At 26.5% G+C, this 16757-nt stretch overlaps 1 protein-coding gene across 1 annotated transcript; it reads left to right on the plus strand.

Annotated features, from left to right (window-relative positions):
- The first annotated feature begins 556 nt into the window (after positions 1–556).
- LOC132921414 (atrial natriuretic peptide receptor 3) lies at positions 557–15623 on the plus strand. The gene is made up of 3 exons (XM_060984436.1): positions 557–1011; positions 15283–15457; positions 15533–15623. The coding sequence occupies exons 1-3, from the start codon at positions 633–635 to the stop codon at positions 15621–15623; spliced, it is 645 nt and encodes a 214-aa protein (XP_060840419.1). The 5' UTR covers positions 557–632.
- Positions 15624–16757: the final 1134 nt, after the last annotated feature.

Below are 16757 nucleotides of genomic sequence, written 5' to 3' on the forward strand. Positions count from 1 at the left end.
ATTATATAATAGATAGACGACAAATGCGGGTGTGGCATTCTCATCTCAATTACATTGTTTTATACTGTCCGACGTGTTTTTTGCGTGTCGCCGATGAAAATACGACGAAACACGTTTGGACGCGAACACCACCCACCCCATAGCGTCGACGCGACGGCCGCGCGTTATCGCACGATTTTATTATACGCGTACATCATTATACGGTAATAATATTATTATATTATGCCATTGATTGTACCCATCACCGTCGTTTTTTTAGCCACTACACAGTTGTCGCCCGCTGTGTTATCTATATCATATATATATATATATACATTATACAATTGTCGTCGTTTGGCAATAATGATTTATCAATTCGTCGAGAGTCGCGCACACGATATAGTCGACCAGGTGCTCGTGACAGGTTGGGTTAGCTTACGCTGACACACACACACACACACACACACACACACAACGCGGTTTCGAGTGTTCAAACAAATAATAATAATAATAATGACGATACATGCGCCCACGTCGAGCACCGTGTATTCCGCATATTATCGTGTGTGTGTTTTACTTCTGTCGTTTCTTCGTCCGCTATCTCGGCAGTCCGCGAACACACGCACCGACGAAAACGTCTGCCGCCGCCGACCATGACCCGCGGGCCGATCGCGGTCGCCGTCGTGTCGTTCGTACCACCGCCGCCGTCGTCGTTGTTGTTGTTGTTTTTGTCGTTGTCGTCGACGAGCGCCGGGTCGACCGCCGTGGGACGGCCGGTGGAGATCCGCGCGGCCGTCATACTGCCCGCCGAGTCCAAGTTCATCATTACGCTGTCCAAAGTGATGCCCGTGCTGGACATCGCGGTCCGCGACCTGTACGCCAAGGGCATACTCCGGGAGACGGACGTCACGTTCAGGTTCATGCAAAAGGACGACAACTGCGAGGACATCGAGGCCATGCGCTCCGGTTTCGAGCTGATCATCAACGGTCGCGTCGACCTGTTCCTGGGACCCACTTGCGATTATGGCGTCGGTCAGTTTATTTTAGATAAGATATTATCAGAGGCGTGTCTAGGACCAACATTTAGGACAGGCCTGGTTACATTCAGTATTCAGAGTGCTTATATAAATAAAACAAATCTTGTTTTTAATCTTAGAATGCATATTTTGAGTATACTTAAGGGCTAAAAATCAGGGTAGGCCCGGGCCTACCCCGTTGGATACGCCTCTGGATATTATTATTATATATATACTGATAAACGACTGTGACAAAAATATATATTATTATGATGAGCAGTTAAGTCTGTGGCACGCCTGAAAATGACGAAACATTTGATTTGATTTTTGCTCCTCAATCGTATATGTTTGTAAAATCCACTTGCTTAAGTATATAACCCTCCCCCTCCGCCGAAAAACACAAACAAAATCAATTTTTATTTGATACGTGAATGAAATCAAAAATTGAAACACAATGCTACAGCAGTACCTTGTGTGATAACAGTAAAAAATTGTTCACCTTTAAAGATAATACGATTACGTTATTGTGAAACGTATATACAGTTTATTTCAGCCTTCAATTTTCAGCGCCCTAAGCTCCATGCCATTGTAGTTTAAAATACCTATATAGATTTAACAATGTAGTTTTATTTTTTAAGAATTTATCATTATTTCATTTATTATAACCTTGCGTTCCGATTATATGTGTTATTATTGTAGTAAATAAGTAACGTCATAATATCGTCGCATGTAGTGAATATTGGAACATCTTTATTATGCCACCGATGACTGACCGACTACAGGTCTCAGCAAATAGCAATGCCACAAGCGTATCTTACACATAGACAATACAGTAATTGATAATCCTGCTGATAAATGATGACCTCTAAGAAAACTACGTAAACGCATTTTTTAAACATTGTGATAAATAAATATGTAAAAGTATAATATTTGATAATTTAAAGTTTAGGTTTTCAAAAGAAAATCTTTAGATGGTTAAATAAGCTATTGATAATTTTTGATTATGGGCTATAAATATAGTCAACATTTTATTCATCATAATTAAGTACATACTAGATAATATAAGTCTTAAGTAATGTCAATATTTTCTTAAAATTTTAGATTTTAGTAAAATTCTTTAATTTTCTATGATTTAGGGATGTAATAGATTCTAACACGTGAAGTTTACTAAACAGAAATGCTTGTATGGAAAAACTGTTTGAAAACAGTACCAATGACATAAAATTAATAATTATAAATAAAGAAGTATTCTTTAAACTTTATGGATGTCGCATTAACCATCCTCGTTAGTTCAACAACGTGTGAACGCAGTCTTTTCTCAATACGAAGACTAAACAAATGGCTTGAAAGTATTAGGTATGGTATAGCAATGCTTCACCAACTTAAGTGTCATATAAATTAAAAAGATTCGGATAATGCAATTGAAACAGAAGAAATATTAAGCACATTTTTAAAATTGATTGAAGGTTATGTGTTAACAATTTAATATAAAATGAGTTGACATTTTTTTTTTTTTAATAAAAGCATTATAAATATTATTTTAGTACATATTATTAAATATTGTCTGTATTTAATGTTGAAGGGTATGGGGCGAGGAACCCTCCACAGCTATACGAGTGTTACTTAATTGTACCATCCCCAAGATGAAAACTTTAGATACGCCACTGGTCACTGCACAACAGTACCTTTTATACACGCAGGAAAACTTTTCACTATAAAATATAATACGAATACATTATCACGAATCGTACATACGGTAACCTAACCTATACGGTCCTAGTTTCGTTTCGAATCAAAAACTAACCTATTGTTAGTACTCACAGGAAGTAACATTGTATGTACGATGTATCGACTATATTCTCAAATAGTCGTATTGATTAAGCATCGACCAGGTGGCAGAGACCAATGATCACAGTACCTATAACTATTTAAGTATAAAATAGAATATAATAACATGGTATTTTTATTATTTTATTTTTTAAATATTGTAGCAATAAAACACGGTTTTATAGGATTTCCATTTATTTTTAGTTTCTACCAAACGATATTTACTCGATAACCTCCCCCTCACTGACTACGTCGCTGTTACTTTGTATAAATATGACTGTGCAGTGTGTGTAGTTGTGGAAGTTAAATTGTATACATTTCGCAGTGACATCTCCACGCTTAAGGACGATGGCCTCGATAATATGTGTGGGCGAGTATGTATTACGTATATAATTATGGTCATGGGTAATGGAGTATACCCAGGTATCAATAATTATTTCGAAAGGGTTGTAAATTATTAAAGTAGTTTAACCACTGTGTGATTATATATACGTATACTGTATATATAATATTATATGGTTAAAAGTTTTATTTTCTAAAATTACGAAATTTTTTTTTTTTTAAACTTTTACACATTTCTTTGAATGCCTTTAATTTGTATAGGGTTCGTTTTGATTGTATAGAAGTCGAGTGCATCGGTTAACATAATGCATGTATTGTAAATAGGCATTGATTGTTCATTGTAAAAAGTATTTTGTTAAAATGTACTTAAACGTGTGGAAACATCACAAGCGCATACGTAATATGCTCATAAACACAACTTCGGTATACGGGTTTTGGTTTAATATACTTTATAACACACAACTGTACATGAACACTATATTTTTACAATAGTAACTGTGAATCGCGATTAGTAAATTTAAAATGTTTTGGTAAGAATAGTTTACATAGCTACTGAACCATGGTAAATGAGTTAACTTGTTTTATTTCTTGCATAAAAATAATTTAAAAAACAATTGCCGTTCTGTGTATAAATTTGCGGGTTGCAGAACATCAACAATAATTGCATTATTTTATAACATTTTTTTTTTCACACCGTGGGCACGACTCATCGTCACGCCTTTCATTTCGAGAAAAATCCCCTTAATATGTTGAGCCGGCGCATCGTCGTACTGCAGTTTAATTCGAGTTGTCCCGCAATACTTGAAATTTTAATTGCAACTATAGTAACATCGAGCTAACTGCATTGGCAAAGATTTAAAAACACCTCATAATTATTTTACTTGTCTCTGCGGACAACAGCAACGTGTTATTTCTATGGTACAAACTTTTATGCTATAGCGAACGTTTTCGATATAAACGACCACTATGATACATAAACATTGTAAACGTCACGAGCTTTATACTATATAATCCGAAATTCTAAACTTGTGTACGATATCGTTTTCCGCGGGATTTTAAATTTTATGTTTACACTCGTACAGTATAGTTAATTTTGTTATAATATCTTATGATTTACATAGCGTTTCTCACTGTCTGCCCCAACTATATTTGTATAATTGTAGGGATTATTTATCGGCATTATTTTTGAGTAGATATACATGTAGGTAATTTCAATTCAAAACCATACACAACTAATCTTTATTATCTTAACTACAATTCTGGAAAACTAATAAAGTGGAAAAGTTTTACTGGTGAAGATTTTGATTTATTTCGATTAATAGAACTAATTAATTCTACGTAATGTAGCAGTGTGCGTATGTGTCTATTATCATTAATTTGATTTATAAAATATTAGAAATAATCAATGTTTCGTTTGACTTGTTTGAGTCTTATCCCTGATTAGGACTTATTGATTTTATGTCTTATAATATTTTCGTTTTAATATGTTTTCTGTTGTAACATCATGTCTTAGTGACTTAGTATTAAGACTTCTTGAACATATTTCGGTAGGTTTTTGATTTTGTTATAGGAATGTCATCGTTGATTGTGGATTATTATTTTTTTTTCTTATATACGATGGCTGAAGTAAAAAGTCAACTGAAAATCTATTGAAGTTCAAATATCAATATTAAAAAAGAAAAGTTCGCAAAACTAATAATATAACTTATGTATTTGATAATAGGATTTTAACTTACATAGTTATATGCTCTCTCAGTTTTTGATCCCTTAAAAGTATCATATAAAGTTTATTATATTTCTTATTTGTCAGTTAACAACATGTTTTTTGCATTAGGTTATTATTTGAGTTTCCGAACGGATATCAATGATTTTAATCAATGTATATAATATATATGAGTGTGTACTGTGTACCCATTTATGGTATACATACCTATAACCTATATACAAATAAAATGTAAGTATAATATAATCCACGTACCTATAATAGGTATAGGTGCTCTGCCATTATTGCCATTGAATTATGCTAATGGTGTGCATAATTAATAATTGATATGAGCTTAAATAAGATTTATTATGAGTATTAAAATATGATTGCGATGAATTCGTCGAATTTTAGTTTAAATATTTTCATTTAATTCTTTTATTTGATTCAATGAAATTAGGGTGTCTAAAATATTTTTTTACTTGCATCATATTTTCAGTTATTTGATGAATTACTTTATAAGTTTGAAATGTTTGAATTAAACGAAATCATTTAACGTCATGAATTAATAAATGAGTATAATTTTGCATAATTTTACATAACTTAAGAAGCATTAACGTAAATTGATTATTAATTATTATTGTTCTTTATATTATATTTCAAATTATTTAAAAAATAATTCATTTTATATAATATAAGTAAGTGAATTAAAATGAAATGTATATACCAATACTTTTTAATTAATAATAATAATAATAAAAAAAAAATTAAATTTGACATTTTATATTAAAAATAATAAACCAATTTGAATTAATATATCTTTACCATTTTAAAATTTTAAATGCTAAAAATGTAGAATGTTGAAAATAAAAGTACTTAACTTTAATCTTTATACCTTACTAAACGTGTTCTCGAAAATCTCGGGTAACATAGGCATTTATATAGTAATAGGATTATTATTGGAGTTCAGCGTGAATTACACAATATTTAATGACACAACACATAATGTTTTATAGGTAGTATACAATTTATCCGTACATATTATACTGCGTCAGTTTACCGCTAATTAAATTATAAAATAATAATTTATTGATAATTCTTATTCCTAGCTAAATATAATTAAATTAAACAGTGGATATTATAATTGTTTATGCTACATTTTATACTATTACGCTATATACGTATTTAACCTATTTAAGTGTTGATAGTGTTTTATTCTATCCAATGTCAATAACACAATATGTTAAAAATATTCGAATGATTGTTACGAAGTTGAACTTTTTCTTAAACAAGAGCTGTTTTTGTATTAATTTTATTTAACCTATAATACGTGTACCAGGTATTTAATACTATGCTAATACAATAATACATAAGCTATGACGAGTTGAACATTTTAGTAATTCATATTAATCAATTAACATTTATAATTTGTAAAAATGGTTCAAGTATATTAAACCTAAGTTTCATAACACATTTATTTAATATTTTTGTAAAATCGTTTTTAAGGACATTTATGCTTAGTATATATTATAGTTAAATGAAAAAATTGGAGCGAGTATATGTTCGGTGAATAATCCCGTATGCAATATTATATAAACAATACGCATTATTATACAATCAATAAAATTGTATGCTATTGATTATTTATTTTTTATGGTTACGCTTTATTTATGTTTCAGGACATTAGGACAAGAATAAAATAAACTATAATATAACGATCAATTTATATGTATTATATACATATGCATAACCAAGGGGGGGGGGGGCTTGGGTGAGCTTCAGTCCCCTCAAAAATTTCTTAAAGTTCTATAATTTTCTTTATGAAAGTTACGATCTATATTAAAAAATATCAAAATAAAGAACTATACCGTATACGGTATGCGTACGATTTTTGATATTGAATATTATTAATTATTATATTAGGTATAATATATATATATATTATAATTTTATGGAATTCAGGTAATACAACAATTTTTATGCATTATGAATTTTTAATCAATCTAAATTTTACTCATAATTTTTCTAGATAATTCATACAAATTAAAACTTATAACTTTGTGGTGGCAATATTGTGTTCTCATAGATACTTTATTTAGTTATAATACATTTTTAGGACTCCAGCCTCCCTTATAGATACTATTGTATGTATGTTCACACAAAATAAGTAATAATAATAATAATTCTGACATAATAAGTACCATAACATTTATTTAAAAATGTGCAATATTTATACATTGAGCTTTTTTTATATTAAACAGGTACACTTTTAATTCAAAAGTATAGTAGATATTTAATTAAATAAAAAAAAACTTTGTGGGTACTATGATTTCCGTACTTAAATATTTTTTGATGCTATATCAACGTAATATGCGTTCCACGAACAACAAATGTGAGTGTCATGTCCTTTTTGCATTTAGTTTGTGTTTGAATATTCGTTAGTAAGTATATTATTAAGTTGTTTAAACATTAATTTATTCACGTTGGATGAGAAATGTATGCGTGTTGTTACCATGGAAATGTGTAGTGTGATCTTTATCTTTTCAAACATTTTACACCCTTCGTTAGTCTATTTTTAAAAAACAAATCTCAATATATAAAATAATAATTGTCAATAAGAAAATTTAAATTACAAAAAAAATTAATTTCTTATGAGAACACTTCTCTTTGTTTTTGAAAATGCTACTATTCAGTGTTCACTTATCAAATTTCTTATTATTTATATTTTGAAACAAGAAGGTGTATTGTTATAAAATGTGTAATACAATTACCTGTGTAGAAATCATCTTTTTTAAATAAATAGTAATTATTCAAAATACTAAATATACTATAATATTTATTTTATTCATTGTAAAGAAATAAATTTGAACGTAACAAAAATCATTACTATATGTGTTGGCAGTATTTTATGTGCAACTAGAGCTAAAATATTTTATGTCTTATAAATATGTTATGCTCACAGACCCATGGGATAGTATCATCCATATATACTGTTTTTCGATTTGGTAATTACATACATTTTTAAATATTGCTAAAATAACAACTTATTTAGCGTGTTGTATACGATTTAAAACTTCTTGATTTTGACTAAAACGTTTTATCAACTTTTTAAATTTGAAAATTTAAAATGCCTTTAAATAGCGATTATTTTAATATAAATATATTGTAAATTTGATTGTGTATAGGCATAAATTGAACATAATAATTTAAGAGATAGCGGATTGCTTCAAGTTTCTACGATCTGTATATTTTGAATAATCATAATATGTATAACAATAATCATTAGGTTAGGTATAAGGTAAGCTTTTTTAAAATTATAAAACAATTAAAATACTTGTAAGTATTACAAAATGAATCACATTATTATGAATATTATATCATGGTAGATTTAACACCTAATATATAGTAAAGTAGATAATTTTCAGGTTTTTAAATATCAATAGGTATGTTAATATTGTACTTATTGACTTATTGCAATTACAAAAAAAAAATTTACTCAATAAAAAAAAAGATCTTTTATACCATTTGATTCCTTTTTGAAATACAAATAGTTCAACAAGTGATTCAATATGTTTAAATGATTTAAAATTTTTAATTGATTCATTACCTAAATCAATAAAACTAGTGTCAGTAATAACAGTTACAAGAATTCAACGAGTGAAAAAGTAGTTATTTTTCAATATTTTACTATAATTCAATGCACACAATGATGCACTATAATAATACAAATACAATATTGATTTATGTATTATATTAAAACGTAAATGGGTTTTAATATTTATGTACCTACTTATAAATTAAATAAAAATACAATTTTATACTATTTTTATATTTAAGTTTCCTAGTTTCCTCATTAGAACACACGTTTGATAGCTTTGAAACATCTGTCTGTTATTGTTTCTTGCGGTTAATATAGCATTATATAACGTCATTACTGTTAAACTAGTATAAAACTATTAGTTTTATGGATATCATTCCAAAAATTGTTTAATAACCATTAAAAATTTAATAACAAATTTACAAATACGTGGTAGGACAATTTAAGACTTAAAAAAAAAATATTTTTACTGTACAACTAGTACAAGGTAAAACATCATAAATCCACAAAGAGTAATTTAAATTTTAAACTACTGTGACAAAGGTTTTGATGTAAATAAAGATTTCAAATATAATTACATTTAAAAAATTTTTAAATTAATAATATTATAATATTGCTTAAAAATGCGTAGTTAAAAAGAAATAATAATTTTAATGCATTTTGTACTTATCTATTAAAACTTAATCTAACTTAATATTATTTTGAAAAAAATGTTGTTAATTTATTAATAGTTAAATTTATTTTTCTTGGATTTTAAGTTCTACAAAAATACTCTACGATATAAGTGTATGTACTAGTTGAAGAAGGCGTAAAATTACCTATATCGATTATTATCGATATTGTAAAATTTGTCTTTTATCACATTTAAATTTTAACGAATACTTATAAAAATTAGTCAAATGTATTGAAATTGTTTATCGTACATTCATTTTAAAACATATTTTTGTGAAGTGTGTAGTTTTTGTTTTTCAAATAATAACAGATGATGATAACTGCTTTTTTCAATAGGTATGTGTTCGATTATAAAATATGTAGGTACCAATGTATATTAGTTACTCGCATAAGCCAATAACGATTTCAAGAGGTATATTTAAATTAGCTTTACATTTATTAGACTTATAATAATGCTGACTAAAGTGCTTTTAATATTCAGTATTATTTGTAGTATTTATAGACATTGGATATCATATATTTTAAATTTCATATGTGCGTTCAATTGTTGCTATTACTATTCGTATAATAAGTACTATAAGTACACATATATTATGCAAATAAATGAGTGATGACTATCGGAATATAATGATATTGATGTATCTTAACGATTCATTCGTGTACATTATAAAATACGTCACATGTTATTAGTATAAAAATAATCGTTTTACATATGATTGAAATATCAAATATGATGAATCAAACTATATTGGTCATAATATTAATAACAATTAACAATAATAATGGTTTATTCAAATATACAATAGTTGGCGTATCTAGAATTTTAATTCAGAGAGAAGGGGCTTACAAAATTGTATAAACATCGTCATACAATAAAATAAAATAAAATATATAATGCAGCATAAAATAAGAGATAATAAAAGATACGAATTTAAAATCAATAAAATGCAAGACAATTAAGCAACTTTTATAGACCTGCATGGAAATAATTTTTAGATTTTCTTAAAATGTCAAGAGGAGCTGAAGTCAGCTCAGTTTGCCCTCTCATAAATATGTTGTCCATGTAGTGACTAATAAATAATACAATGAAACGTCAATTATATTTTGTATTTTTGTTTAAATATAAATATTGTTATTCAATGAAGTAAAAATATTAATATTTAATTTTCAATTATAAAAACTATTTAAAAAATATTTGATCTAATACCTCTTAGTTTTTAAGTGTTATCTATAATCTATAAGATTCTGAACCAAATTTCGAATAGCGGAAAAATAACAATAAATAAATATAAGCATGTACTATTTGTTCAACTCAGTTAAGACAAATATTTAGTATTCTAAGGTCTCTGAAAAACGTTATTTGAATGCAATGATTTGTTTTTAGTCAATACTGCTTATAGACTTTTGTCACATTTTTCATTCATCCGTATAATTCAAGCATCAGACATTTTAGGCTGTGCTATAAGTTTTGCTAAACTATTTTCTTTTTTTGTTAAACCTTACGAGTAGTCTAACTCGAAAAGTTTCATGTAAAGACACGCTAAAATAACTTAATTAGATTGAATAATCGATGGTTTTTTTTTTACATAAATAAGTGTTTCGAGAATCAAAGAACATATACTTATTATACTTAAAAATTAACAAAACTACCTCTGCTAGAGATTCATGTTATAATATACTTATATTGTTATACTAGTTACTATTATCACTAACAAACACTTAAAAAATAATTAAATTTCGTTTTCGGAGAAGATTGAATAGATTTATAATATTAAATAATTTTGATAATAAATAATATTTTATAATAATATTAAATAAACTGTTAGAACAGTGTTTATGATTATATATTGATGTTACATATTTTACGCTTTATTGTTAATCTTATTAATTTATATCCGTACGTTACATATACAAGTAAATACATACTACATTGGATTTTAGAATTAGATTTTAAAAATATCTAGTATAAAAACCCTATGGTGTTTTTTCCTGAAGAAAGCTATTTAATTTAAAAATCCTTTTATTGTTTATTTTAGAGCACTTTAAATTTAGTAATGTTTTATTAAATATGTAATATAAAAAGAAAACATATAATTTTGTTTTTAAAAATTGTAAAAATAATTAAGCTAAAATAGTATTACAAATACAGCTTTAAAATAAACTATATAATATTATATTGATAATAATTATATTTAAATATATAGTAGTAAGGTACGTATTTTAATGTTTTTTTTATCGATGGCGGAACTGGTATAGTTTAAGATTATATGAAAAAAATAATTGAAATGGGTTAAGACGAGCAATATAATATGTCATAAAATATGTGTACCTACTAAGTTACTTAGTCACTACTTACTTTAATGGCTTTTATTCAACATACTGCAGTCTTGCGTTTATATATTCGATCCAGTCCATGTGGCATGTATCTTGTCTGGCACTACTCGTTAGAATTGCTTTAATATACGATTGAAATAGTGTTTAAGGGATTAAAACCATCGATATAAGTTTTATTTGTTGTACTGTGTATACATCCTATGAGATTTAAATCATTTTTTATTCCGTATAGGTATCTACTTTTGAAATTTGTGTGCTCAATTTTATTTTTAATTAGTTTGAATATTTATTATATTTTTAATTCGTGTATACCATAAAAATAATATGATAGGTATTTTTATGCCATTAACAATAAAGAGTATTTATAAAAACAAAGTCTATCCTTTTTCGACACTAATTCTTGCTGTTTGCATAATCATTTTGACTTTAGATAAATATATAAGATTCATATTTTATTGAAGTGTAGTTGGTTTTATCTTTTAGATTGTATTAGTATACCAACTCAACTGGGAATATAGGACACCATTAAATACACTTGCTGAAATTAGTCCCCATGATTATACATAATTATTATTACCTGAATGCGCTTATCGACCGAACAATCCCACTATACGCCAATGTTTATTAGATTGCAGTGATTGTACAGTTGTACTACTGATATGTTTATAAATATTTTCAATAATTTTCAGCCTATTTATCATCCGTAGGACGTGTTTTGTCAAAAGATATTTTGACTAAATTGACCGATCACCTCGTGATTTGTTATACCACACCCACTTATACAACATATACAAATAAAAATTTAAAATAAGCCATATAATTAAAATGTCTTCTTTGTCATTAAAAAAAAAAAAATAATTTTCAAAAATCAAGTTTTAAATAATAAATGTATATAAAGAACATATTTTATATTCTACAGTACATTACAAATTGTATAATTGTATATGCCTGTATTTTGAAGTGAATACTTTTAAAGTATAATATACATGCTTTATTAAAGGACATTTCCCAAAAATGCACGAAAAATCGTGATGCATATTTTAGATTATTCTTGAATTTGTGATAAAGAGTTGGCCATTAGTGTGATCTTAGTAGTGCTTTTAAATAAAACCGCACACATTTTTAACGAGGGGCTAAATAATTATAAGAATATATCAATTATATGTCCAATAAATGGCCAACAATATTATTAAATAGGTTTTTTATGAATACTGTTACATAATTATCACTAAGTTCATGGATGAAACTAAGTTAGCTGATATTTTACATAGTAACATATTATTATATGTCAAAAAAAAAAAATGAGTAAGATATTTAGATATATTATACTACTCAAAAACATACAAGTAATAAATTTCATTAGTATTTGTAATTTGTATATTAACATATAATTTTTAAATTTTCAAAATGTTCATTTTTAAAATGCTGTTAACTTTTTGATTCATCTATAAACTTATACTAGCTGTTATTATAATTAAAAATAAATGGCACTTTATTTATTTCTTCCTATTGAAAATAATTGTAATAATATATGTGAATAAAATAAAATAATGACCATAATTTATAGTTAAGCATAGAACCTATATAATAAGCTATGAATAATGAAAATATACAATAATATTTTTAAATTAGTATTAGTAATAGTAATAATATGCTTACAAGTATCCTGTTGTTGAGTTCATTTCGGAATAATATTTATCTTGGATTTAAGGCAAACTAAATATGATGTAAACATAGGTTATATTTAAATTGCATTAGATACTAGAATAATAGATTTATACATAGTTAGTGTTAATGTAAGTTATATCATGCTTATATGTCTACTTTGAAAGTTACATGTTAATCTATAATACGTGTTTTCATAAATCTAGTGGACCATTTTACTGGTGATTATTTAACTAGTAGCGAAATGTGTGGGGTAGCTTGTCCCCTTTATTCGCGTCAATTGTTATTTGAATCGACTAAATCAACCAATCAAATAGTTGAGTCAGTTATATTATAAGCTATAAAATGAATAATGATTAATTCAAGTACGAAGATAGCAAAATTATAACTTATTCCACTATCTACTGACTATTAAACATATATTTAGGAAAAATGTGTATAATATGATGGCTTTTATTTGTTAGAAATTTAAAAAATTGTATTAAATATTAACAACATAATATTATAATGATTACTAATAATGTAACTATACAATTTAGGCCAAAAATTATTTTCAAACAATTACATAAATACCACCTACTTTAATAATTTATGTTTAATGTGTAGTATATTGCTTTGGTTGAGCTATTTAAGCGATTGTGTTGAGGTGAAGTATATATTGTATTATATTAATGTTGCCGTATTACATTTGAAAGCAATGAATTATAGAATTGTAATGAGTGAAACTAATTTATTATTTATAATAAACCATATTTTATGTCAAGTACTGTCAAAGGCTTATAAATTAAATGTTAACAAGTTATTTTCGAAATATTGCGTTCATAGCATTGGAGTATATAATCCAAGGTTTTGGACTACAAATTGAAATAAATAAAATCCTTATTCGTTGTAGAAGAATAAACATTTTTTACAGAACTTTCAAGATAGTCAATGATAAAAAATGTAATAAGTCAAAAATTAAAATAATCATAATATACTTTATTAAGAAGTAAGGTACCTATACATTTCATATTAATAACTATTTAAAAGTATATACTAAACTTTTACATACAACATTGTTAAACGATAGATACGTACTTCCATATTGGTGTATTTAATATTAATAATACTATATTACTAAAACTGTGTAAGCCATACTTAGTTTATTCAGCAGTTAAAAATTGTGATTTCTCATTGCATAGAAGGTTAACTCTATAAATAAGTTTAAATAATAGCATTAAATTATAGGTAAAGAGAACTAATTTCACATATAATTCTACAAAATATTATTTTTTGTAAAACGCATTTTTATTTAAAACTGTTCATAAAAAAAATTACATAGATATCATTTTTAGTTTGTTTACTATTAACCAAGATTTATGTTTTTAAAATAAAAAAATAGTGTTGTATTTTATAAATTTAAAATTGTATTTGTAGGTTGGTATACACAATACGACAGCTGTTTATACTTTGAATAATTTTAATGAATTTTGAGTACTTAAACATTCTAAATATATAAAATAATTGTTTAAATAAAAAGATTTCATAGTTATTTACTTGTTAAAATATTGTATATTTATGCAAGATCATAAAGTATAATACTATTAACAATAATCCGTAAACACTGAATTGAATTGTTCTATAATAACTTCAAGTGGTTACTATATTTACCGGACAACATAAAATATTTTCAGTAAAAATATCTTAAAATAATTGTACATATTAATTTAAATAAATAATTAATGCTAAAAACGTACATGAAAATGTAATTTAGATATATATATATTAGGTAAGTGGTTCTTATTTATAATTAATTATATAATTGTAAAGTAGAAAACAATCATCTAATAAAAGAAAAACTATTTAATTTTGTATCTTTTCTAGAAACGACATAATGTATTAGAACAGATAATTCACTTAAAATAGTTACTAAAATTATATTATCTCAATAAATTTAATTTTTGCAATAGTTTTAAGCGTTGTAAGCTTTTCGTATGTCGTTAGATAAAAAACTATTCTTCTTAATTACACAATAATACAAAATAAATGTTCTGTTGATTTTATAGTATGATGACCTACTATATTTGAATAGTATAAATAATTTTAAAACAATTTAGACATTTAAAATGGATTTTAAGTTTAATTTGAAGTATCTATTATTTTTTTAGATCTCGTTGCCAGGATGATAAAGTTTTGGAATGCACCATTGCTCACAACGGGTGGTTTTACAAATGATTTTTCATTGGAAAAACGAGATCCTAAAAGCAAGTACTTCCTATTAGTACGCACAGGCATGTTAGATTTCCAAGACATAGCGGATGTGGTTGTCAGCGTTTTAAACAGGTAACCACTACCGGTGTGATGTAATTTCTAGCGGTGTACTTAAAACCACGTGAGTTATATGAACTTTTTTGAAAGGGTTTTTTCAGATATTCGTGGAAAAACGTATTACTTATATACGACATTGATGGGTATTGGAGAGTATCTGGAAAACAGTCTTGTGGGTTGATGACAAAGACTCTAGTGGAGATGTTCAAAGGAAATGCGAGTATTAGGTACGATGCATTCGATTTGGCGAAAAACCCGCAGAACAACTTAACGGAGAACTTACGCAACGAGGTCGGTTCTAAGCACACAAGTAAGCATTGCACATTTATAATATGTAAGATTATACTTACTATTGATGCCAATTTTGGAAATGCTGTTGTCAAGATATTTCATAACACTTCGTTAAGGGGTAGGTAGGCAGGTAGGTAGATAGGCGTTTTCTTAAAAATTACTTGAAGCATTTTAGACTGCACATTACGTGCTTGCGTTACATCCTGTTTGGAACGATTAAGTATGTACCGAATTGTATGCATTATTATGAATCGTGCCACGCCTAGTACCTTGCATAATGATAATAATAATAATAATAATAATAATACTATCATAACATAATATACCTAGCCATAAATATTTCACCACAGTTTAAATAATAAAGGAATATGTAAATTGTTGTAATACTTTTGTAATTTGTTATAGTTGTACAAATGTCTGTTGATGTTTTATTTTAAGATTGTTGTTTTTTTGTTTAATGAAAATTAACATTTTGAAAAATATTACTAACCGTTTATTTAACTTCGAAACTACCAAGTTTTTATATTATAATATCATAAAATTGAATAAAACTTCGAATGAACTAAACACCAATATTTATTTAATGTTGTACAACGTAAACATATACCTACCAGCTTATAACATTATTAACTAGACATATTTGCTTACATTTCGCAACAAAAATTTTAGACTCTTTTTTGAATTTCCTTCTGTATTAGAACAACAATCATTTCTAGATATGTAGACATATTAATGACAACTGCAATTAATATTACTTATTAAGTTCAATTATTTTAATTTTTTTATACTAATTTTAAGTTTTCTAAAATATTATTTTATTACATACAGATACAATATATAATTTCAAAGTTATTATAGGTTTTATCTATATGCATTATATAAAATATAAAATAAGGACCTATACTAAAAGGAGGGTAATTAATAGATAGTGTAATATATTCTACTTTACAATGATACTATTTCATTGACCACCTTGATAAATATTTTCTTTATGTACTTAATACCTATAGTTCTTAATATTTTA

The sequence above is a fragment of the Rhopalosiphum padi genome, chromosome 2 (assembly GCF_020882245.1).
Source record: "Rhopalosiphum padi isolate XX-2018 chromosome 2, ASM2088224v1, whole genome shotgun sequence".
Taxonomy (NCBI): Eukaryota; Metazoa; Arthropoda; class Insecta; order Hemiptera; family Aphididae; genus Rhopalosiphum; species Rhopalosiphum padi.

What these genes read in the sequence shown, in the direction of transcription:
- LOC132921414 (XM_060984436.1), top strand. Translation starts at nt 633, where the DNA reads ATGACCCGCGGGCCGATCGCGGTCGCCGTCGTGTCGTTCGTACCACCG. An exon ending in CACTTGCGATTATGGCGTCG is followed by an intron (nt 1,012 to 15,282) that starts GTCAGTTTATTT and finishes TTATTTTTTTAG; the next exon opens with ATCTCGTTGCCAGGATGATA. An exon ending in GTTGTCAGCGTTTTAAACAG is followed by an intron (nt 15,458 to 15,532) that starts GTAACCACTACC and finishes CTTTTTTGAAAG; the next exon opens with GGTTTTTTCAGATATTCGTG.